The 22497-nt window shown below is 45.1% G+C and overlaps 13 protein-coding genes and 1 non-coding gene across 14 annotated transcripts, besides 1 other annotated feature; 9 read left to right on the forward strand and 5 right to left on the reverse strand.

The window, feature by feature from the left end:
- Positions 1-149: 149 nt before the first annotated feature.
- DI49_0799 (uncharacterized protein) lies at positions 150-818 on the forward strand (the record flags this gene model as incomplete). The annotated part of the gene is made up of 1 exon (XM_018364017.1): positions 150-818. One exon carries the CDS (start codon positions 150-152, stop codon positions 816-818), a length of 669 nt encoding a protein of 222 aa, XP_018223421.1.
- Positions 819-1041: 223 nt separating this feature from the next.
- On the forward strand, positions 1042-2463 carry RSC6 (Rsc6p; the record flags this gene model as incomplete). The annotated part of the gene is made up of 1 exon (XM_018364018.1): positions 1042-2463. One exon carries the CDS (start codon positions 1042-1044, stop codon positions 2461-2463), a length of 1422 nt encoding a protein of 473 aa, XP_018223422.1.
- Positions 2464-2698: 235 nt separating this feature from the next.
- On the forward strand, positions 2699-4243 carry THR4 (threonine synthase THR4; the record flags this gene model as incomplete). The annotated part of the gene is made up of 1 exon (XM_018364019.1): positions 2699-4243. The coding sequence occupies one exon, from the start codon at positions 2699-2701 to the stop codon at positions 4241-4243; it is 1545 nt and encodes a 514-aa protein (XP_018223423.1).
- Positions 4244-4366: 123 nt separating this feature from the next.
- Positions 4367-6061, reverse strand: CTR86 (Ctr86p; the record flags this gene model as incomplete). The annotated part of the gene is made up of 1 exon (XM_018364020.1): positions 4367-6061. One exon carries the CDS (start codon positions 6059-6061, stop codon positions 4367-4369), a length of 1695 nt encoding a protein of 564 aa, XP_018223424.1.
- A 418-nt stretch (positions 6062-6479) lies between these two features.
- On the reverse strand, positions 6480-9236 carry PWP2 (snoRNA-binding rRNA-processing protein PWP2; the record flags this gene model as incomplete). Its single annotated transcript, XM_018364021.1, has 1 exon — positions 6480-9236. One exon carries the CDS (start codon positions 9234-9236, stop codon positions 6480-6482), a length of 2757 nt encoding a protein of 918 aa, XP_018223425.1.
- Positions 9237-9434: 198 nt separating this feature from the next.
- YIH1 (Yih1p) lies at positions 9435-10211 on the reverse strand (the record flags this gene model as incomplete). The annotated part of the gene is made up of 1 exon (XM_018364022.1): positions 9435-10211. The coding sequence occupies one exon, from the start codon at positions 10209-10211 to the stop codon at positions 9435-9437; it is 777 nt and encodes a 258-aa protein (XP_018223426.1).
- Positions 10212-10387: 176 nt separating this feature from the next.
- TAH1 (Tah1p) lies at positions 10388-10723 on the forward strand (the record flags this gene model as incomplete). The annotated part of the gene is made up of 1 exon (XM_018364023.1): positions 10388-10723. One exon carries the CDS (start codon positions 10388-10390, stop codon positions 10721-10723), a length of 336 nt encoding a protein of 111 aa, XP_018223427.1.
- Positions 10724-11474: 751 nt separating this feature from the next.
- TVS1 (Tvs1p) lies at positions 11475-13286 on the forward strand (the record flags this gene model as incomplete). The annotated part of the gene is made up of 1 exon (XM_018364024.1): positions 11475-13286. The coding sequence occupies one exon, from the start codon at positions 11475-11477 to the stop codon at positions 13284-13286; it is 1812 nt and encodes a 603-aa protein (XP_018223428.1).
- Positions 13287-13986: 700 nt separating this feature from the next.
- Positions 13987-14256: a mobile genetic element.
- Positions 14257-14442: 186 nt separating this feature from the next.
- Positions 14443-14868, reverse strand: DI49_0807 (uncharacterized protein; the record flags this gene model as incomplete). The annotated part of the gene is made up of 1 exon (XM_018364025.1): positions 14443-14868. The coding sequence occupies one exon, from the start codon at positions 14866-14868 to the stop codon at positions 14443-14445; it is 426 nt and encodes a 141-aa protein (XP_018223429.1).
- Positions 14869-15875: 1007 nt separating this feature from the next.
- DI49_0808 lies at positions 15876-15976 on the forward strand. The gene is given in 2 exon segments: positions 15876-15913; positions 15931-15976. It is a non-coding gene; the product is annotated as a tRNA-Ser (tRNA).
- Positions 15977-16268: 292 nt separating this feature from the next.
- On the forward strand, positions 16269-16742 carry BUD31 (U2 snRNP complex subunit BUD31; the record flags this gene model as incomplete). Its single annotated transcript, XM_018364026.1, has 1 exon — positions 16269-16742. One exon carries the CDS (start codon positions 16269-16271, stop codon positions 16740-16742), a length of 474 nt encoding a protein of 157 aa, XP_018223430.1.
- A 509-nt stretch (positions 16743-17251) lies between these two features.
- On the forward strand, positions 17252-18949 carry HCM1 (Hcm1p; the record flags this gene model as incomplete). Its single annotated transcript, XM_018364027.1, has 1 exon — positions 17252-18949. One exon carries the CDS (start codon positions 17252-17254, stop codon positions 18947-18949), a length of 1698 nt encoding a protein of 565 aa, XP_018223431.1.
- A 460-nt stretch (positions 18950-19409) lies between these two features.
- Positions 19410-20867, forward strand: RAD18 (E3 ubiquitin-protein ligase RAD18; the record flags this gene model as incomplete). Its single annotated transcript, XM_018364028.1, has 1 exon — positions 19410-20867. The coding sequence occupies one exon, from the start codon at positions 19410-19412 to the stop codon at positions 20865-20867; it is 1458 nt and encodes a 485-aa protein (XP_018223432.1).
- Positions 20868-21052: 185 nt separating this feature from the next.
- Positions 21053-22285, reverse strand: DI49_0812 (uncharacterized protein; the record flags this gene model as incomplete). Its single annotated transcript, XM_018364029.1, has 1 exon — positions 21053-22285. The coding sequence occupies one exon, from the start codon at positions 22283-22285 to the stop codon at positions 21053-21055; it is 1233 nt and encodes a 410-aa protein (XP_018223433.1).
- Positions 22286-22497: the final 212 nt, after the last annotated feature.

Raw genomic sequence — 22497 nt, forward strand, 5'->3', positions numbered from 1 at the left:
TTATTATTACTATTCCCCCCGCGGGTAATACGGCCATTTTTTTTTTGCCAAAAATTTTCGATGCCAGTACTACAAAGAACAAACTACTTTAGAACAAGAAAGGGCCCGGGGGACTAAAAATCGATGAGTTTAGGCAGTGCAACGACAGAATGAACGCTAACATATGGGTGGCTGCCTCCGATGGAAATGTGGAACGTGTGGAGAGCATTCTCCGCGAGAGCAACGGTGCCATGACGCCGCAATCCAAGGACGTCAACGGGTACACGCCAATGCACGCGGCCGCTGCATATGGCCACGCAGACCTGCTGAAGAAGCTGTGCAGCGTGTACAACGGCGATATCAACGTGCTGGACAATGATGGCGACACTCCGCTGCACCACGTGGAGGACGTGGCCACCGCCAGGCTGATCGTGGAAGAGCTGGGCGGAAATCTTACAATAAGGAACGCAGAGGGCCAGACGCCGTACGACTCGTTCGTGGAGAACGGGGAGGACGGTGAGCTCATAGAGTATATGAGGATCAAGTCCGGCGTGGCCGACGCCGCCAGCATGGACGGCTCGCAGGGCGAGGGCATCGTCAACAGCGAGTTACTGGCGCAGTTCAAGGACAACGTGCGGTACACTCTGGAGAACGACCCAGTGGACGGTGCCGACGAGGCTACTTTGCAACGCAGGAGGCAACTGGAGCAGATCATCACAGGAGACAACGCCGAGGAAGAGCTGGAAAGATATATCCGCACCATGGTCAGAGAACAGATGCTGGGCCAGGGCTCCGCTGAGCATGGCGAGGAAGAACCGGATTCCAAGAGAAGAAAATAGCATGCCAATGATGCACCTCTCCTTATGTAGTTTTTTTTCCCAATACGTATCTTACTTTTGTACATTCATCATCCATGTTTGCTTAGTTAATTAGTTAAAATTTCACCGCGTTGGAAAATTAAAGAAAAATTGTGTAATTTCGAAAAATGCTGCTAGAGAAGAAGTAATCAACAACGTAACATCACACGCACAGAGCAACTCACGACAAAAAAAGAGTCTTGTAATGTTGGAACAAACGAACCCGGTCCCTGTGACGTACCCGACGGATGCCTACATCCCCACATACCTGCCCGATGAGAAGGTCTTCAACCTGGCAGATTTGAAAAAGCTGATAGAAATGGATTCCAGACTGGACCTGTATTTGACAAGAAGAACACTGGACACGTCGATCAATTTGCCCACAAACAACACAACGAAGGACCACACCCCTGACAAAAAGACGCTGAGAATTTTCGTTTACAACACCACGCAAAACCAGCCCCACAGCGACGCTGATGGCTCGGCAGACCCAAGCAAGGCTACGTGGACGTTGAGAATAGAAGGTAAGCTACTACACGAAGTCTCGGACAAGGGGCACCCATTTAGTGAGTTTTTGGAGGGGATCGCCATTGATTTCAAAAAACTGAGGAYGTTGAGCAAGAAAAGGAAACGTGACTCGTCGTTAAGCCTTCCCTTGAACCTTCAGCAGGCCGAGGACGACTACGCAAATACCTCTGTGGGCGATGAAGACGACGGCGATGAAGACGACGACGATGACGAATCAAAAGAGGAGATTGTGGACGCCCTCGAGTGGAACTACGATGAAAACAACATTGTGGAGTTCGACGGTATTGACGTCAAAAGACAGGGCAAGGAAGAGTTGAAGTGCAGTATTACCATCCAGTTGAAGGGCGTAGATGGCAGTAAAGTGCAGTACTCGCCCGACTTGGCTACGTTGATTGGGATGCAAACTGGGTCAGTCAATGACGCGGTATATTCAATCTACAAGTACATTTTGATGAACAATTTACTCGTCACGGAACAGACCAAGTCCCAAGACGACGCCAACGACGTCGAAAATAATAACGAGAACAGCATCAGCGACGATGACAATGACGACGAAGACGAGTCCCAAGATAGGCCCGAACTGGGTGAAGTGAAGCTAGACTCGCTTCTGCAAAGGGTATTGGATACCAAGGCCATGCACGTTCCCTTGATGAGTGTCGTGGAAAGCATAAACAGGCTCGTTTTGCCCCTACCCCCCATCAAACTGGACTACACGATCGATATCTCCAAGGACACCACGTACGGTKCCACAACGTTGGATGTGGACGTATCGCACATTCTCCAATCCCAATCACAGCCACACGATGAAAAAGAGGATAGCCACGCTGACGACACTGCCAAGCTACGTGAAATCACCAAGCTCGCTTTACAACTGAATTCCAGTGCCCAAAAGTACCAATTCTTCAACGAATTGTCGCTGCATCCAAGAGAAACGCTGACCCACTATCTGTGGTCTTCCAAGCAAAACGAACTGGTGCTGCAGGGCGACCAGTACTTCAACGAAGACGCCGCAAGAACCAGCGACATCTACAACAACAACGACGACGACAGGGCGCTGATGGGCAACATTTCCGTGCTCTACTCCCAGGGAAGACTATAATATAGCTTATTCCTCTGTCCCTCTCACACCTCGTGCAAAACGACCGCCAAACTAAAGAGTCATCACTATGAGAAAAAATGAAAAATGAAAAATTTTCGACAAGTATATAGTCATTTCCATTCAAATGTATACAGGTTTTCGGTAACTGTCTATTATATATATTTCATCTTCTCTTTAATTTTTTTGTATTATAACCACAGTATTTGTTAATAGACGTACGGTAAAACCCACCAAGATGCCAACTGATTCTCAAGTTTACAGATCTACCAGGTCAAGCTCGCCAAAGACCTTCTCTTTTGAAGATGCCATCATTCAAGGTTTGGCTACCGACGGTGGTCTTTTCATCCCACCAACCATCCCTCAAGTCGACCAGGCTACTCTTTTCAATGACTGGTCAAAGCTTTCCTTCCAAGAGTTGGCTTTCGAAATCATGAGACTTTATATTGACCAAGCCGAGATTCCAGATGCTGATCTACAAAGCTTGATCAAGAGATCCTACTCTACTTTCCGTTCCGAAAAAGTTACACCTCTAGTTCAGAATGTCACCGGTGACAAGGAAAACTTGCACGTCCTGGAGCTATTCCACGGTCCAACCTACGCTTTTAAGGATGTTGCCTTGCAATTTGTCGGTAACCTTTTCGAATATTTCCTACAAAGAACCAACGCCAACTTGCCAGAAGACAAGAAGAAGCAAATCACTGTTGTCGGTGCCACTTCTGGTGACACTGGTTCCGCAGCCATCTACGGGTTGAGGGGCAAAAAGGACGTTTCCGTTTTCATCTTGTATCCAACCGGTAGAATCTCTCCAATCCAAGAAGAACAAATGACTACTGTCCCAGACGAAAACGTCCAGACTTTGTCTGTCACTGGTACTTTTGACAACTGTCAAGACATTGTTAAGGCTATCTTTGGTGACAAAGAATTCAACTCCAAACACAACGTCGGTGCCGTGAACTCCATCAACTGGGCAAGAATCTTGGCTCAAATGACCTACTACTTCTATTCTTTTTTCCAAGCCACCAACGGTAAGGATTCCAAGAAGGTTAAATTCGTGGTCCCAAGTGGTAACTTTGGTGACATATTGGCAGGTTACTTTGCTAAGAAGATGGGTTTGCCAATTGAAAAATTAGCCATTGCTACCAACGAAAACGACATCTTGGACAGATTTTTGAAATCTGGGTTATACGAAAGATCCGACAAAGTCGCAGCTACTTTATCTCCAGCCATGGATATCCTAATCTCATCGAACTTCGAAAGACTATTGTGGTATTTAGCTCGCGAGTACTTGGCTAATAACGATGACTTAAAAGCAGGTGAAACTGTTAACAACTGGTTCCAAGAATTGAAAACCAACGGTAAGTTCCAAGTCGACAAATCCGTCATCGAAGGTGCAGCAAAGGATTTCACATCTGAAAGAGTTTCTAACGAAGAAACTTCTGAGACAATCAAGGACATTTACCAATCGTCTGTAAATCCAAAACATTACATCTTGGATCCTCATACAGCCGTCGGTGTTTGCGCCACAAAAAGATTGATCGCAAAAGACAACGACAAATCCATTCAATATATCTCTTTATCAACCGCTCATCCAGCCAAATTCGCTGATGCTGTCAACAATGCATTATCTGGATTTTCTAACTATTCATTCGAAAAGGATGTTTTACCTGAAGATTTGAGGAAATTATCCACACTAAAGAAGAAATTGAAATTCGTTGAAAAAGCCGATGTAGAATTAGTCAAGAGCGCTATTGAAGAAGAACTTGCTAAAATGAACCTATGAAAATCTTCTTTGTCATGAATATGTTTTATATAATATAGAAATCTATAATCAATAAAAAATATTAAGTACGATAATCATTAATGTAAGCCAAAAGAAAAAACGATAGAATTAAAGAGATCATAATCAATCTTCGTCTACGCTAACAAGCTCGGAAATTTCGCTATCAGAATCTTCCTTTTTAGATACAAGTCTTACTTTTCCGCCCTTTTCCACTGAAATTTCAAACCCTGCTTTGCTTAATGCATCATCCTGAACAACGTCTTGCGCCTCCATTTGTTTGACAAATTCTTGGTTCTTGGCATTATTCCTTAACAAAAACTTTAAGCAAATGATAGACCTTTCCTTAATGAATGGATCATTATCGTCAATGACACAGTTGGAAAGAATTAACGCGAGTCCACCCAATTCTCTTATTTGATCTTGAATTTCAGGATGTGCATATACTAACGACGCTAGTATTTCAACTATAACTAACTTACAGTTGGGGAAATTATCCGCTCTGATGAAGAACGAATTGGCATTAACACGATTGTAGATCAATAATCGATCCTCGATTTTATTACCTTGGCAATCTGTGATTTTCATATCATCCACCGTTTCACTATTTCCCTTAAAGAAATTAATTCTCAGCAGGTTCTTTTGGAATGTATCCAGTAACGAAATTAATGTTTTCACACACTCGTAAGATATCAAAAACTGTCTAACATGATCGAATTTACACAAATCGGAAATGATGTCCAAACAGGATAATAATGTGGAATGTAATTGGATAGCAACTGATGGAGTATAATCGTTGACGCCTTTCTTGAAAAAAGCAGGAATATCATTATCTGTAAGGCGTTGCAAAATGGGATAGCACCATGACATAATGGCTGTCAATTCATATTTATTCCAATCTTCTTTACTCGTTACAATCAATTGCATTATTTGCAACAGTTTGGCAAAACATTTCGGTTCTCTATCTTCAAACCCCTGTAGGTATTTACCAAAAGATGCACTTGTTAGACTTTTACTGATGCAGTCCAAAACGGATAGATCAATAGATGTTATTTTCAATTTTGAATCGTCTAGATAGTCCCTACCGTTTTCAATTACAAACGAATCTTCTTGATCTTGGATAAATTTAGTGATGATGATATGGAAAAAGATCCTATCTCTTAGGCGATAGTAGTCGCCTTGATTCGTATCACTATCTCTAAACAGCTCATTGGAAAATTCATCATTATTGAGATATGTTTTGAAAAGAAAGAGATATGGCAACCAAAAATGTTCCTCTTCTTTATCCTCTTCAAAAGTCATCCCATAGGGATATTGAAAAAATTGCAAAAGCGCTGGGAACGTAGTCATATCTACTGTGGAGTAGTTTTGTTGCATGTTGTAAAGACACGTTAAGCATGCGATATATAAGTGCTTCACTAATGGAGTATCCACTACATACTCACTAGTTGCGTGTAGAAACCCACGTATTACGAGATTTTGCAGTAGCAGCTTTTGGGGTATTTCTTGGTTTTCCGCAGCAAGGTTTCTCATCAATAACACAAGGCCTCTCATTGTTCTCGTGTATGGTATTGAGCTATCTTCATTCAAAGGTACCCGTAACAGCATTCCTTCCAATGTGTCTCTTAAACGTTCCCAAAAAGGCTGGGAATCGGCCATCAATTTCCTATGGTCTTCTTCATTAAACGTTCTTTGAAAGATTCCATTTAGATTCTCGACAATGGGCCCATAGTTCTCAACGCAACGTGGGTCATTCTTCATTGTTACATCGATTAAATCAAATAGTTTGAATTCATCTGAAAAAATTTCCGTATGCGTCATTATACTACTGTTTCCTGTTTTGAATACAACAATATTATGACGTGATGTTGTCTATTATGCTGGACCAAAGACAAAAGAATAGTTGGTAAGTATGTGTCAATGTTTTCCCTCATCCCATCAATTTTCCACTTTTTCCTTTTCCAATTTTTCGCAAGAGCGATGAGCACCTTACATAACAAAACAAAAATTTCCATGCCAAGCAAAGGACTCTTGATACCAGCCCAAATACTAGGTTGTTAGTATGGCGGTGGATGTCACGGTTTGAAAAGGCAAACAAGGTAGAGTCGATGTGGATAAATTTTTCGATGATATTTTTATTATTTAAAATACAAATGTAATGCTTTATATAGTTCTATATTGGGGGGATATGTTAAAAGTATATGTTTAAGTGTGCATGAATAAAAGATGGTTTATTTGTTTAAAGAAGCTCTTTCTTGTCTTCCTCTTCTTCATCACTGGAGTCGTTTTCATTGGACAAAGGCAATTTGGTATCCTTCCCATTGAAACCAATCCAGCCTTCTTCGTCGTCAGATTCCATGGCCACATCGTCTTCCTCTTTATCTTCCTCTAGGTCATCTTCCAGAAGAACTTCGTCATCATCACCACCGTCGTCTTCAACAGATCCATCAGTCGATGTCAAGAATCTGTAGGAGTACTTATTATCAGTAGCAGTAGTAACCACATCCTTAGCCACCCTACCGATAAATCTCTGTATCGACCTCATAGCGGTAGAGAAAAGATATTTGTGCTCATTCATGTAACTACCGTTTGCAGATAACAAGGCTTTGATCCAAATGAGATTAAACTCGATATGTTGTGAATCCATAGCAAAATCACCGATGAATTTTAGGATTCTTGGTAAATATACTACAGGGATATTGCTTGCTACCAGTGGGATTTCTTTAATTGGTATAGACTCATAAATTTTATTGATCAAATATTCTTCGTTCAATCTAAATGCCATTACCAAGGCATTTAGATATTGCTTTTCTCGTAGCGCCTCTACTGTGGAAAGTGGAGTGACATCCACATCCAGGTCAAATGGATCAAATAATATTGTGTCATTGGTGGAATATATTAACAAACCTTCTGTGGAGGCAGCAGCAAATGCACTTGCTGTTGGAGAGAATTGGACCGAAGTGACTCTGACCTCGGGTTTCATTTTCCTAGTTGATAGATCGCCACCTCTTTTGGAGCCTGGCAGGGAGTTGTCAATACGATCCTCCAAGTCTGAATTCTCACCTGCATCATCGATCAAATCCAACGAACCTGCTTCAGTCATTTTCTTACTGTTCAAGAACTCCAAAGTACCGTTCAAAGCCATATTTCTGGATACAATGAATCTTTTCAATAGAACTTCATTTGGAACATCGTACAAACAGATGGAGTTGTTGTTACCACCAGCCACGATTGCCATCCCGTCGAAACTGTAGTGGATCGTGGTGAAGAATTTGGATCTTTCGGAATTCTTGGCTGTGAATCTATCTTCGTTGAATCTACCAGAGACGATATCCTTTCTACAGTCGATATTGCCCACCTGTTTGGCATCTTCGATATTGAAGATTGAGATTTGGCCCTTCAAAGTGGAAACTGCCACTTCTTTCCCGTCCGGTCTCATAGACAGGGCCAAAACGTCAGAATAGACTTCCAAAGGTTCCACTTGTTGACTTCTGCCAAAGATTGACCAAATTCTGATTGTTTTATCCCAGGATGCAGACGCTAGAACACTGTTCTCCTGACTAAAGGAAAGACACGAAACGGGGCCCTCGTGGCCGGATAGCGCATCTAGTAATTGGCCGGTTTGCACGGACCAAACGTGAATATCGAAATTATCCAAAGACCCTGCACAGACGACTTCACCGGATGGATCGACCGCCAAACAATTGAATTGGATTCTTTCTGTACCGGTGAAGGTCCTGAAATTACGATATCTAATTAGGTCCCACGCTCTCACGGTACCATCCATGGACGACGAAAACATAACCTGGCCCCTCTTGGCGAACTGAACCGCGGTCACCGAGGAGGTATGTTCTTCGAAAGTGGCCAAGCAAAACCCGGAGGTGACGTCCCAGACCTTGATCTTTCCGTCATCGGATGCCGTTACCACGCGTGAACCGTCCGGAGAGTATGCCAGACTGTTTGTGGAATCAAAGTGGCCCTGTTGTTTCAGAATGTAGGATTCCGACTGCCATTCGTAGACCAGTAGTTGGCCCAATTTGCTGGAGCCGAATGCCAGCCATTCACCAGTGTTATTCACGGTGACGGTGTTGACCGGGTTTTGCCCCATTGAGAGCTGCTGGATCAAAGTGAATTCGGGCAAGTCGTAGAGACGGAACTCCCCGCTCGTGAACCCGACCACTAGCAGTCTTGTGGCTGGATGGAACGTGACACATTTTACTTTGGACTGGTTTGCGTAGAAAAAATGCTTATTTGTGATTCTCCAACTATATTTCGAGATGTCGTCTTGCTCGTCGTCGCTTCCATCGTCGTCATCGTCATCGGTGGGCTTCTTGGTGAATTCCCAGACAAACACAGCACCGTCTTTGCTCACGGTGTATATTTTTTCCTGGTCATGACTGAAGAAGGCTCCCATGACGTAGTCTCTGTGGCCGTTGAACGTGGTTGCCGCGAGGTCCGTCTCTTCCGAGTTCACGGACCATATCTTTGCACTAAGATCTTTGGACGTGGTGAGGAGGAACCTGGAGTCCTGCGACCACGTCAGAGAGATGATGTCCTGGAAGTGTCCCGCATGCACTCTGTAGCGGACGAAGGGAGCGAACTGCCTGTCCTTGTTGACGTCCGGGGTCTTCCAGATCTGCAAGAACCTGCCCGAGGCCAGTGCGAAGAGCTTGCCATCCGGGCTGAACTTCACAGCGGAGCATTTTTCTTTGAAGTTGAAATGGTGGAGCACGTTGCGAGCTTTGAAGTTGACGAGGATTGCGCGGCCATCCTCGTCGACGGAGAGCAGCAGCGTTCCCTGTTTGTTCAGGTCCACGGCCGCGATGTTCTTGCGGTGTTCGTATTCGAAGGTGAACGATTTGTTATTGATCAGGTCAAACACACTGACCCTATTCCCCACGGGCGAGAGCAGCTGCTTGCCGTCATCGGAGAAGACTATGTTGCCTTGTCTGTAGACCGTCCCTAGAAGGTTCGAGAACTTGAAGTCAGATTTCATCAGGGTGCGGTATGATGCGGTGTGAGTGTGTGGTCTGCTGCTTGTCTATTGAACCGAGTTGCTACTACACTACTACATATATGTATAACTATTTTGAAACTTTTTTTTTTTTTCCAGCTCATCGCAAAATTTTTCAAAAAAAATTTCAAACGGACCCGTCGCACGTGATCAGGATACCAGTGCTATTAGCAGTGCCAACTACTTCTCGAAGCCGGCCCTGACGACAGCCTCTCTTGCGGTGGAGTTGATGTGCTTGAAACGGTCGGGGCCGATGTGGGCACCGCCGAACCACCTGGCCACCACCACGATCACGTTCCACACGTCCATGATGGTGATGAGGTGGAGCATCCGCGACCCGGCGGCGGTCTCGCCGTCGTCGTCGGAGTCCTGGTACGTGGCGGCAGAGCCGTCCTGCCTGATGCGCCATGCGCTCATGACGTGGTTGGCCTTGCGCATCTTGGAGTCGGTCTTGAGCAGGTCGAGCATGGCGAACGCCTGCTCCTCGGACGCAGCGTGCGCCGCAAAGGCCATGAAGGTCGACCCTCTGTCGGAGATGGGGTCCGAGGCGGTCCAGCCCTCGAACGGGTCCGTGGGGATGTCGTCTAGCTGGACCGGTTCAGTTTCCTCCTCGGGCTCGACGTACAGCACGCCGTCCAGCTCTGTGAGGAAGTCGAACAGGCACACGGACCCGCGGTGGAACACGGAATCCATCACCTCTTGGAACAGATGCTGCAGGTACTTGGTGTCGTAGAGGTCGCGCTTGGCGACCGACGTGGACACCCCGACCTCGATGACATTGGGGGGCTCTGTGGACGGGTAGTTTGTCGGGAAGGAGATCTGCAGGACCATGTATTCGTGCTGCGGCACCTTGACGACGATGATGCTGCCGTCTTCCTGCTTCCTAGAGAGCAGGTCCGGGTAGATAGCCTCGACGGCCTCCAGTTCTTCGACCAGCTGCTCGTGATCGTCGTCCATTGCTGCTTTCTTGGTTTTTTTTTATATATATATATTTTTTTTTTAATTTTTCTTGCGGTTGCCATACATGTACATGTACAAATATATGTGTATATGTGCATTGCAGCACAAGACGCACTTTTCAGCGTTTTTTTTTCACCGAAAGAGAGAGAACAGTAGCAGCAGCAGCAGGGAACATGATGCAGTTTGAAAGGGACAAGGAACAGGGCAATGAGCTGTACAGGCAGGGCCTGTACAGCGACGCTATAAGGTGCTACGACCGACTGATCGCAGCGCAGCCGCAGAACCCGGTCGGGCACAGCAACAAGGCCATGGCGCTGATCAAACTGGGCGAGCACGCACAGGCCGTCGAGGTGTGCCAGCAGGGGCTGCAGCTGGCGGCGGCGCCGCAGCACGCAGCCCTGAGGGCCAAGCTGCTCTACCGCCTGGAGCTGGCGCAAGCTGCCGTGGCCCCACTCCGGATCCCCGTCGTGGAGGTTGATGAGCTGCCCGCTGGCTTCGATCAGTCCTAGCATCCGCACGGTCTGTATATAGTTAGTTAGTTTGTAGTTCTTCTTTTTAACAGTGTTTATTTTATTTATATTTATTTTCAGAACGGAACATTTAGAGCGAACGACAAAGAAAACAAACAGTAATAAGAAAAAAAAAACAAAAACCGTTGCAACAAAATACATACATGTACATACATATATGACTTGGTTCTGATCTAAATAAAAGCAATGCACCGGCGTGCCCTTAATCGATTACAACACCCGTCGTATATATTTCAAGAAAGAACTGCCTATTCTCAATTATTGCATCTATTAAGATAATACCGACTATAAGTATTCACTATCATTAAGTTCTATTACATTATTACATATACCTCACTTTAATTATAATTAAACAAATTATCAACAAAACCATCTCTTTGTATGCCAAACTTCATCTTCACTTCCACCATAGAGTGTCCACCAGAGCAAAAACCCTCGGCTTTGCCAAAAAAACAACAAAATGCGATTAGCCGCCGAGGCCCCGTTTTTTGCCACCGATGGTTCCGCGGATATGCCGTAGTTGCCGCCGCGGAGGCCGCGCGTCTTTTCACTCCCGTTTTTACCGGCCCATTGGCAACTTGTTGGTTATAAGGGGACTATGTCGGCGGTTGAGGTGTGTAACTGCAAGTGCAAGAGCAAGGCCGTGTTGTATCGCACGCCAGACACAGACGCTACAATTGCAACGCAAGCACAAAACACATTCTACCGTTTTTAGCAAGCACTGACGCTGATGGTGCGTTTCGTTTCGACATTAAGCCTTCTGAGCTGCGCGGCGGCTTTCGCCATGGCCCACGGTGGCGAGGACATGGACATGGACATGGACATGGACATGGACATGGATGCGCACGCAAGCACCACTGCCGTGGTGCCCGTGCCGMACGAGCCCAAGCATCTGCACGGTCTCCCCATCCTGCAGTGGCCCACGCTCACTCCCGCTGAAAGACTTTACTGGGAGAACTATAACACCACCACCTACTTCACCACGAGCGAGGGCAGCCGCGCTGCCCTGCGCTACCACGCAAGCACGCTGCTGCTGCTTGCGTTCGTGCTCTATCCGGTTTCGCTGGCGCTCAGCGCCGCCCGCTCCCGGTGGTACCTGCCCTTGCTCTTCGCCAACCTGTGTGTCGGCGCCTCCTCCGTTACGGCCCTTTTCCTGTACGAAACCTCCTTCCCTGGGGACGACTTGTATCCGCACAACATCTACGGCACGACCTCCGCGGTCTTGCTCGCTTTGATGCTCGTCCACTTCTTTGCCGCCGTGCTCGCCGTGCCCGTCTCGCCAGAACCGCTACATGACTACCATCCCGTTGACGCCATCCCGCTGGACGACCTAGAGTCCACCCCCGTCATGGTGTCTCACAGCGCACGCGGGTCGCCGAGCCCTTCCTCCAACAGAGACACCCTGTGTTCGCTCTCGTCCGGCACCAACCACAAGCGCGGGCACGATGACGACGACTACTACGACGACGACGACGCCGACGCCGACATCACCGCCATCGAGTCCCCGCCACTGGCTTCACAAGAAGTGCCCCTGTTCCACATCCTGTTCGCTAGCGCCTGGTACCGGGCGCTAGCCCACCGGCTGTCGCGCCCCGCCCTGGCCGTCTTCCACCTGCTCAACTACTCGCTGTTCGTGTACGTCTTCGTGGACATGGTCGTCGGCTTCGCCGTGGGCAATCTGCTCGGCAAGGGCATCCGCATCTTCAACCTCCTGGCGCACTGGATCAAGGGCGGCGTGTTCTTCATCCTGGGCGTAGTGTCGCTCGCGCGGTACTGCGGATTCGGCGCCAAGTACGGCTGGGCGTGGAACAGGGTCTGTATCACCGCACACCTCTCGCACGAGCGGTCGTCCAACCTCCTGTTCCGCCTCGCTCCTGCGGGCACCGTCACCATGGAGGGCATCGAGTCGTTCCTCATCTTCTTCTACGGGTCCACCAACGTGTTTCTGGAACACCTGGCGGGCAGCGGCGGCGCGTGGACCGCCAAGGACCTGCAGCACGTCTCCATCGCGTTCATGTTCATTGGCACCGGGCTGTGCGGGCTGCTCACGGAGTACAAGCTCAACCACTGGCGATTCGACCGTGCACGCGGCCATTCGCACGCAGACTTGGTCGCCGCCACCCCCGGCTACTCCCCGAACCCATTCCCGGCTTTCACCATCTTCTGGACGGGCATCCTCATGTCCCAGCACGCGCAGGCCTCGCAGACCTCCACCACAATCCACATGCAATGGGGGTATCTGCTGTCCTACGGGTCCTTCTTCCGCCTGCTCACGTTCTTGATTCTGTTCCTGGTGCCCAACTCCCGCGGCACCGCCTCCAAGCCCTTCACAGAGCTGATCACCTCCTTCTGCCTGCTCTGCGGCGGACTCGTGTTCATGGAGTCCACCGACCAGAGCATCGACGCCATGGAGTACAGGGGACTAACCCCCATGTTCACTTTCAACCTCAGCGTCGGCTTCGTCTCGCTGCTGATGGCCTGGGAAATGATCCTATTTATTTGGAAGGACTGGCTTGTCAAAACAAGGAAGACCAGCCTTTAATCGCCCACAAGAGGCCTCCTAATTTCTAATGCATGCTATTCGTGCTCAGCTTCATCCCCGATCCCTAATTATTAATCAGACAGGCAGCTAGCTGTATCTACATCAAAATTCATAAACTAAACAAAATACGTAAATGTTGATAATTAGTTGTTCAGTAAGTAGTTCTTTCTGAAGGGTATATAAAACTCACGCAGATTGGGTTTATGAAACCCAATGGTGGAAGTATAATCCAGCGTTGTATTGCGATGTAACTCATATGACCCGTCTCCCCATTCTGGCCATTAAAATATCACGGATTATATATCTGCTGTTTTTTTGAAGGAATAGGGGTTTATCATCTAATAATCAACACCTATAGAAAGATACTTTATCAATTTATGTTGAACATTAATAGTTATGTTGATGTTGATAATTAGTAGTTAAGTAAGTTGTAATAATGAAGAATAAGCAGTTCTTTCTTAAATTATATAAGAGAGGTATCTCTGATTGGTTATATGAAACCCAATGATTCAGAAATAGTTTCAGAACATCGATAATAAGTCCACACAAAAATAACCTTATCCGCTAATCCATAGAATGCTTGGACATGCCAATGCTCGAACAATCCGACAATCGGTCAAACATAATTCGATCACATACATATATAAAGAAATCAGATGTGGATTGGTACAAAGCTACTACTTACCAATGTCCCGATTGTTTAATTGGCAAGAGCGCCAAACACAAACATCTCAAAGGATCACGTCTAAAGTACCAAGAAGCATATGAACCATTCCAGTACCTACGTACTGATATATTTGGCCCTATCCACCATTTACTAAAAAGTGCACCTTCTTATTTCTTCTCGTCCACTGATCAGATGACTAGATTGCAATAAGTGTATCCGCCGGACAGCGGTGAAGAATCTATTCTCCGTGTCTTCACTACTATACTGGCTTTCATTAGCAACCAGTTCGATGCCAAGCTTTAGTTCTTAAAATGGATCGTTGTTCCGAATACACCAACAAGACTCTTCACGTCGACGTGCTGGTTTAGTACAACTTGGAATTAGCACGTACTACCATGCGGCCAACCTTATTGTCTATAACCACAAGCCTGAATCGAAGATCCATTCTCGGGGAATTCCAGGTTACACCTTATATCCATCTCGAAACTCTTATGGATAGGAAGCATATTTCTTGCAAGGAGCTAATATTCCAGAACAATGAATGCTGCTTCCACAGAACCAGCCACAGTTAATGCGCTTCCGTAAGGCGTTGAATCCAGTTTCTTCTTGCACTTCACTAATAGGTTCTATTGTGGGGGTAGCATCGTAGCTTGAAGTACCGTATGGGTTGCTTAGGCTAGCTGTAGGTTCGTTTGCCTCCATATCGTCAAGCCATTCTCGGACATTGATAATAGCTGGGACAATCCTGGTTTCATAAAGGCTCTCGTTCGCCCAGATTACAGATACATTCAAATAGTAGTCCCCGAATCCGGATGCCTCATCAAAATGAAAATATGTCTCTAACGGAACTGCATTAGACCATGCACTCAGCGTAGCTGCAGTCGCATTGGTTAAAACATTAGCTAAGTTTACCATCGCGTTAGTAGATGATCTATGATTTCAAGTTAAAAGTCAACTTTGCAGAAAGACGATCTCGCTACTTTTTATATGCTTTGCGCCGTCGCAATAAGAATCAGTAATTGTTCAATTTTATCAGTTTAGCAGTCCAAGACACTAATTCATAACGCTACTGCCAATCATACTGTTACTGTAGATCAAGACGACTATATATTCGTTTTGTTAAAATACAATCACATGCGGTGTCTAAAAAAAGAAGATAACCTAAATTCTAGGACCAATAGAATAAAGTTCACACCATCACCGTATTAAGTGGAACTTAAATTATACAATGCCCCTTTACAACTAGGCTACAGATCCTGGTTAGAGGCAATTAGGATGGCTCCCTGTAATGACATACTTGCCTTTTTCTTGGTTGTCTTTTTTAATCCCGCTCCTCGAAGCTGCTGCTTTCACGGTACTGGCCCAGTACTTTTGAAGACCATACTGCCCGAGTCAAACACTTCAATACTCAACGCCCATCAGCATCACCCCTTAAAGCAACAACGCCTGATAATATACCACCGTCGCATATTCTGGCAACCAGGAAGGATCTTACCACACGGTCAAATTTTCCACCAAATTTCGAAAAACTTCAACTTTCAGCAATATGGTCATTATCAGACAGTTAGCGCTGTATCTACATCGAAATCTGTTGATAGTTAGGAGTTTAGTAAGTTGTATTAATTGAGAATAAGTAGTTCTTTCTTGAATTATATAATAGAGGTGCATAAAACACACGCTGGCTTAATACATGAAACCCAATGATTAAGCATAGTTCTGCACTTTATTGCGATGTATCTGATAAAATGTACAAAAAAGAACGAAATACACAAATGAACAGAAAGCAAACAAGCCCCGGACTTAACCGTAGAACTCGTAAAACCTGCCCATATATCACTGCGATCGCACCACACCACCACTTCTCAAGCTATTTTATTGCTTTGATATGGTCCCTTGCTATGCGCAGAAGTTCAAATCAAAATGGCACTATGGCCGAGTGGTTAAGGCGAGAGACTCGAATCAACTAAACAGTTCGGCAATCTCTTGGGCTCTGCCCGCGCTGGTTCAAATCCTGCTGGTGTCGTTTTATTTTTTGTTTGTTACCACAACACACAACCACCCGTCGTCCCACACTTAAACCGCGTGTGGGTGCTCCCCGTCCAACAAGAGGCACGATGTGTAGCCATGCATGGCAAGTACTCTCATGGTTGTACTACATTGGCTCTTCCCCATCAAGCGTTTATCGCTCTCCACGGAATAGTGGAAAATTTTGATAAAAAGAACTTAAACGTTCATCATCATCACCGGCACCGTCAACGTCACATCCAAGACCAGTGACGGCAACCAAACACAAGCCCCCTCCCTTTCCAACAACCATGCCTCGTGTCAAGACAAGAAGAACCAAGCCTGCCCCTGACGGCTTCGACAAAATCAAGCCGACCCTGACGGATTTCGAGGTCCAGCTGAGAGATGCGCAGCGGGACAACACCTCCAAGCTCGCCGCCAAGTCCTCCGAGCAGCTCTGGGAGATTCTGCAGATCCACCACCAGCGCTCTAGATACATATATACTCTGTACTACAAGAGGAAGGCCATCTCTAAGGACCTGTACGATTGGTTGCTCAGGGAGAAGTACGCGGACAAGCTGCTCATTGCCAAGTGGCGGAAGACTGGCTACGAGAAGCTGTGCTGTCTGCGCTGCATCCAAAAGAACGAGACCAACAACGGCAGCACCTGCATCTGCAGGGTGCCTCGTGCGCAGCTGGAACAGGAAGCACAGAAGAAGGCCACGCAGGTTTCTTTCCACGAATGTGTCCACTGCGGTTGCAGGGGATGCGCCAGCACAGACTAACAACCACATGCACGTTTCAATATTGTCTACTCACGCGATCACCACTGCTATTACGGTCCTAATTAGGCGTTGTAAGGAGTCGTTGAAAATGATTTGTTACCCCGCCTGGCCCGAAGAAAAGAAAAAAAAACGCGAAAAAAATCAATTAAACGCGAGAACGCGACGCGAAAAGGTGGTTTTTTTTTTTCGGGATTGAGAAAACGCGTCAAAACCAGCGAAGTAATAAGGATATTCTGAAACACTGGCCAAAACGCGTTCGAACTCAAACTGGATGGCTCTTTTTCCTCCCTTGCGGTGCCCTTTGATCGTGCGCAAAGTTTAAATATATGTTGCATGGATAACTGAAAATCATATAGAGTATATCTTAACACAAGTTCCGACGCTTTGTATCGTATTTTATCTCTTCCCCCTATTAGTTCCAATTCCCTCTTGGTATATTTTAGGCCTCTTTCATCGACTCAAGCCCCTACCTGTTCGAACAAAAACATTACAGAAAACCAAGACTTTCGATGATGAACGAAGACATCTCCATCGGCACTGGCCAAAGCAGTTTTTCTATCGAAAACGCCACCATGCTACTGACCCAGACCAAGAGAGCGCTAGAAGACGAAAAGGAAATGATCACTCCGCCCAGCTCTACTCTCAGGAAAACGACGAAGGAGCTGAACAAGAGGCTCTCGCACCCACTGTCACCAGACCATTCTTCTCCCATTGCTCCATCCAAGGCCAAACGTCAGAGATCGGACACTTGTGCCCGATCTAACGGTAACCTGACCCTGGAGGAGATCCTCCAGTCACTGGAAAGAAGAAGGATAAACGGCGAACTGATAAAGAAACCTCCATATTCGTACGCAACGCTGATTTGCCTGGCTATCCTGCAATCTCAAGAGGGGAAACTGACGCTGTCTCAGATATACTACTGGATCCACATCCACTTCCCCTACTACAAACCAAAGGACGCCAGTTGGCAAAACTCCATAAGACATAACCTGTCGCTGAATGACGCGTTTATGAAGACGGAAAAGTCCTGTGACGGTAAGGGCCATTTCTGGGAGGTGAGACCAGGTGCCGAAACCAAGTTTTTCAAAGGTGAAAACCGTGGCTACGAATTCGTAAAGAACTCACTACGGGACATTGGGAAGTATTTCGAACTAGACTCTACTCTTAATGAGTTGGGACACGCAGAGAGCGAAGGACGCGATAGTGACGATGACGAGGAGGAGGAGGAGGAAGAAGAAGAAGAAACCGGGAAGTTCCCCTCAATCGAGATTCAGTTGAACTCCTCTCCGATATTAAAGGTCTCCCAGCTGCATCAGGTACCGCAATTGAAGACGAATAACTACGTGCTGAACCCGCGTGAAAATCTAGAACCAATGAAAAGCATATCAGAGCACGACGACAACAACAACAACGCCGAGGCCCTAGAACCGCCTTACGTCATGAAAAAATATCACACGTCCCTAGGTTTACCATCATTGGTAGAATCAAGCGCAAAAAGCAATAACATCATTCAGGCAAACAGATTCAATACGCTTCCCATGAACTGCACCAAGTCTCCTCAAAATTTCAAAAAGTATTTCACCTCATTCAACTCGAATTTTGAGGATTTATCTCCACTTCGAGGTAACGTAGAGGCTGGCTCTCTACTCGACCCGCTTCCGTATTCTCCTTTGAAGCTATACGACCAGAAAAATCTCGCGCTCTTGTCAAGGCCACAATCTCAGCAATCATATTCCAATTCCCAACTCCCACCTCCGTCCTCCTCTCATAGTACGGAGCTACTGAAAACACCAAAGATGAAACACTTGGACTCCTTAGAAAAGACTCCATCGCGATTGATAAGCACCCCCAAGGACGGCAACTCGATTTTGAGGAAATGGCAAACCCCTTCTCACCTGTTCGAGGACCTCTACTGCTCTCCACTGTTTAGAGCCATAGAGACTCCGATCAGGTATATCACGACACCGGGTGGCACATTGGAAACCCAAATTTCACCAAGAAAATCCTCTGCACCGGACGTCCTGACAAATGCCACGAGTTCTAAATTCACATCGAGCGGCCTGTTTGGCGTAGACGTTTATTCTGTCTGGAAACGTGCCACTGAAAACTCTTCCCAGGGGAAGAAGGCAACAGATGATTATCATCATCATCACCCTTATCATCATCAGCATCATCCTTCAAGGGATAATAAGAACGAAAAAAATTGACTTTTCTTCATTCTCATTTTCCTATTAAAATAATTATTCTTAATCTCACGGATTCGTCCCAAACGGTTGGATGAATTCCAAGCTGGGCCGGAGTTACCATTACACATTGCATTTATATACTTATATCGTCGGGTCAAATAACTTCTTTCTTCTTCTGTGGGCAATCATTTGCAAAGAAGATGGGAAAAAAATTGTAATCATAGCAAAAATGGTACAAAATTTTTTATCGTATTTTATATCTCATATTTAATTCCCTTACGGATGTTTGAAAATGAGTTGTTAGCTGATTTCTTCATCCACAAGTAAAAAAGATGGTTTAAATCTTATTTCATTTTTCCATTTTTACTTGACCCCGTAACCTTAATATTTTTTAACTTAGTGAAAAACTAGCAATGCCACATCACAACGGAAAGCATCGGCAAAGCACCATCGCGATTACGGGGGATACCATTCACTACCCATGGACCACCAAATAACGACTGCAAGCGACTTCAGAAGCACTTCGATACCGAATTTGTACCAATTGGATACGCTTTTGAGATGTCATATTTGTAAAGATTTTCTGAAAATCCCTGTTTTGACACCTTGTGGGCACACATTTTGCTCTCTGTGCATTAGGGAACACTTGAATAATCAACCAAACTGTCCACTGTGCCTTTTCGAATTTAGGGAATCCTTGCTAAGAAGCGAATTCTTGGTTAATGAGGTTATTCAAAGTTACACTTCCATACGACCCACCTTAATAGATGCATTAAAGATACAAAAGCCTATCGCAGATGAAGACAAGATGCCCAAACCACAAGATTCGTCATTGATAGAGCTGATATCAGAATCTGAAAATGACGACTCAAATACCGCTGACGATGATTTACAAATTGTATCAACAAGTGAAAGAAAACCTGCCAAAAGATCAATGACAGATATATTGCCACTAAGCTCAAAACCTTCTAAAAGAACTTTTACAATGTTTAGAAGTGAGCGGATCAAGAAAAAACCTAAATCAAACGAACAAATGGCACAATGTCCCATTTGTCAACAATTCTACCCTCTCAAGGCCCTTGAAAAAACACATCTGGATGAATGTTTAACGTTACAATCACTGGGCAAAAAATCGAAGCCTCCCAAAAACTTCAATGCAGACTTAAAATCGCAGGACAAAGAGACGTCCCGACCTAAGTCGAAGACTCCTGAAACAGACGAAAATTTTCGTGATGAAGTCTCACATGTGGATAAATACTTAAATTCAATGGCAAAGTCAGAATACCAGCGACTGCCCAAAATCAATTTCACTTCGATGAATCTGTCCCAGATTAAACAAAAACTGATGTCATTGGGGCTATCGACAAGTGGTACCAGACAAAACTTTATTAAAAGGTACAATCATTACGAGATGCTTTGGAATTCAAATTTTTGCGATTCCTTGGAACCTGTCGATGAAAGTGAACTAAAGAGACAGTTGTTAAGCTGGGATGTTTCGCACAATAAACCACCACAAAATACGAACAATAATGGTGGAATCTCCAAATTAATGATGATGAAAAGCAGCGGCAAATCCTCTTCATATAGAAAATTATTAGAGAATTTCAAGAACGATAAATTTAATAGGAAGGGATGGATCGTTATGTTTCAAAAAGATTTTTCCAGGCTTATTAAGGAAGCAAAACTGAAAATAAAAACCAGTTCACCAAAGACTTCAGATTTAACAGAGCAAATTCACGAAGAAGTTCATGAGGGAAAAATGCAAGGCGTTCAAGTAACCGACGAGCAGCAAATGGAGGAGGGGCAAGAGATCATCCTCAGCGAAAAACAAGAGGTGAATGAGATAAACTTTCCAAATGAAGATTTAACTGATGCTGATTTGTCAAGAGAATTGATAGATATGAATGAGAATGGCAAAGATCCACCTGGTACCAACTAAAGCACACGAAAATATTTGGTTGTCAATTCATGGATTTTGCTCGCGGCCAGTTTCTTAGTATTTCCATCTTTTTCCAAGAATCAATGAATGAACAAGCATAAGAAACCCCTTAAAGAGGTTGCGTGCACATAATTATATAATCATATCTATTTACCAAATTTAACATTGAAATTTATTTAACTTTATTACAATTCATCATGAAGATCGACTTCTCCCACAGCTTCTATTGCTTCAGCGTCACTGTTGATTACATTTGAATCTGAGGCGCTATCCGCAGATTCTGAGGCTGGTGTTGTGGTATGATGTAAAGAAGCCGTAGAATCAGATGGGCTTGCAGTTTCCACGCCGAAGGAAGAAACTACTCCATCAGACAACGAAGTGCTACTGGTAACTTCTTCATAACTAGAAGTCTGTGTTTCTGGGGAGGGAGTTTGAGAGGTCTGAATAATTGTTTGTTCAGTACCGATACTCCTTGGGGTAGTGGCCATGCTCGAGGTTTCAGATACGTTTTTTGAAGCCTTTATCTCTATCATAATTTCTTTTTGCACAAAACTGGATGTTGCGGCTGGTGCATCATGCACATTGCTTATGGATGATAACGTTGGCATGGTCAGGAGTGGTACAGTTTGAGATTCAACGGTAGATTCCGCTTCTGCAGATGAAAATCCATCTAAATGGGAGGGATTTTGTGCATTAATTAAATTAGTAATACCGCTGTTTAAACCAGAAATATTCGCTTCAACCTTTGTGGATTCCGATGATGAAGACGGAACAGAGTTTGTAGCGGATAACTGTGTATTTTCGGTCATTACATCGGTATTTGCGGACTGCGCAGTAGAAGTGACGGAGTCAATTTTAAAGGATGAACTACTTTTAGCCTCCTCAGTAACCGATGAGGAAGGCTCAGAGATGAAAGAATTTTCAAAATGACTCGAGACAGAGGTCAAAGAAGTCGGTTCAGAAGCATAAGAAGTTTCGGGTGGAATTTTCGATGATGAAAAGCTAGAAGGTATAGGTAGTTCAGAAATTGATTCTTGATGAGGCGGTACAGAGCCCTCAGATGCCAAGATTGATGAAGCAATTTCAGTTGGGATCAAATTGGGCTTCACAGAAGCGACTTTCGATCCTACGGAAGTGAGGTCTGTGGGAGTTTCGATCATGCCCTCTAATTCTGATGCGATGGGATCAATTTTGGTAACTGGCCCGGAAACCATTGTGTTTGTAGGTGTCAATGACATTGGTGAAGTAGTGCTAGTAAGTTTTTCAGATGTACTTTCAGAACTGGATACCGGCATGTTTCTATATTCAATTTTTGTAATGACTTCAGTAATTATTTTTGTCTTGTAAACTTCCCTTGTAAATGCAGACTTTGAGTTTACTATAGACGAGGGTTGACTTGAAGCATCGATTGGGTCCATGTGTGCAGTAGTGTCAGTAGTTGTACCGCTTGTGGACAGTGTTGCTGCGGATGTTGAAGTTGAAGTTGAAGTTGAAGTTGAAGTTGAAGTTGAAGTTGAGGTTAGTGTTAGTGTTAGTGTTGGTGTTGGTGTTGATGTTGATGCTGATGTTGATGTTGATGTTGATGTTGATGTTGATGTTGATGTTGATGTTGATGTTGATGTTGATGTTG

The sequence above is a fragment of the Saccharomyces eubayanus genome, chromosome III (assembly GCF_001298625.1).
Source record: "Saccharomyces eubayanus strain FM1318 chromosome III, whole genome shotgun sequence".
Taxonomy (NCBI): domain Eukaryota; kingdom Fungi; phylum Ascomycota; class Saccharomycetes; order Saccharomycetales; family Saccharomycetaceae; genus Saccharomyces; species Saccharomyces eubayanus.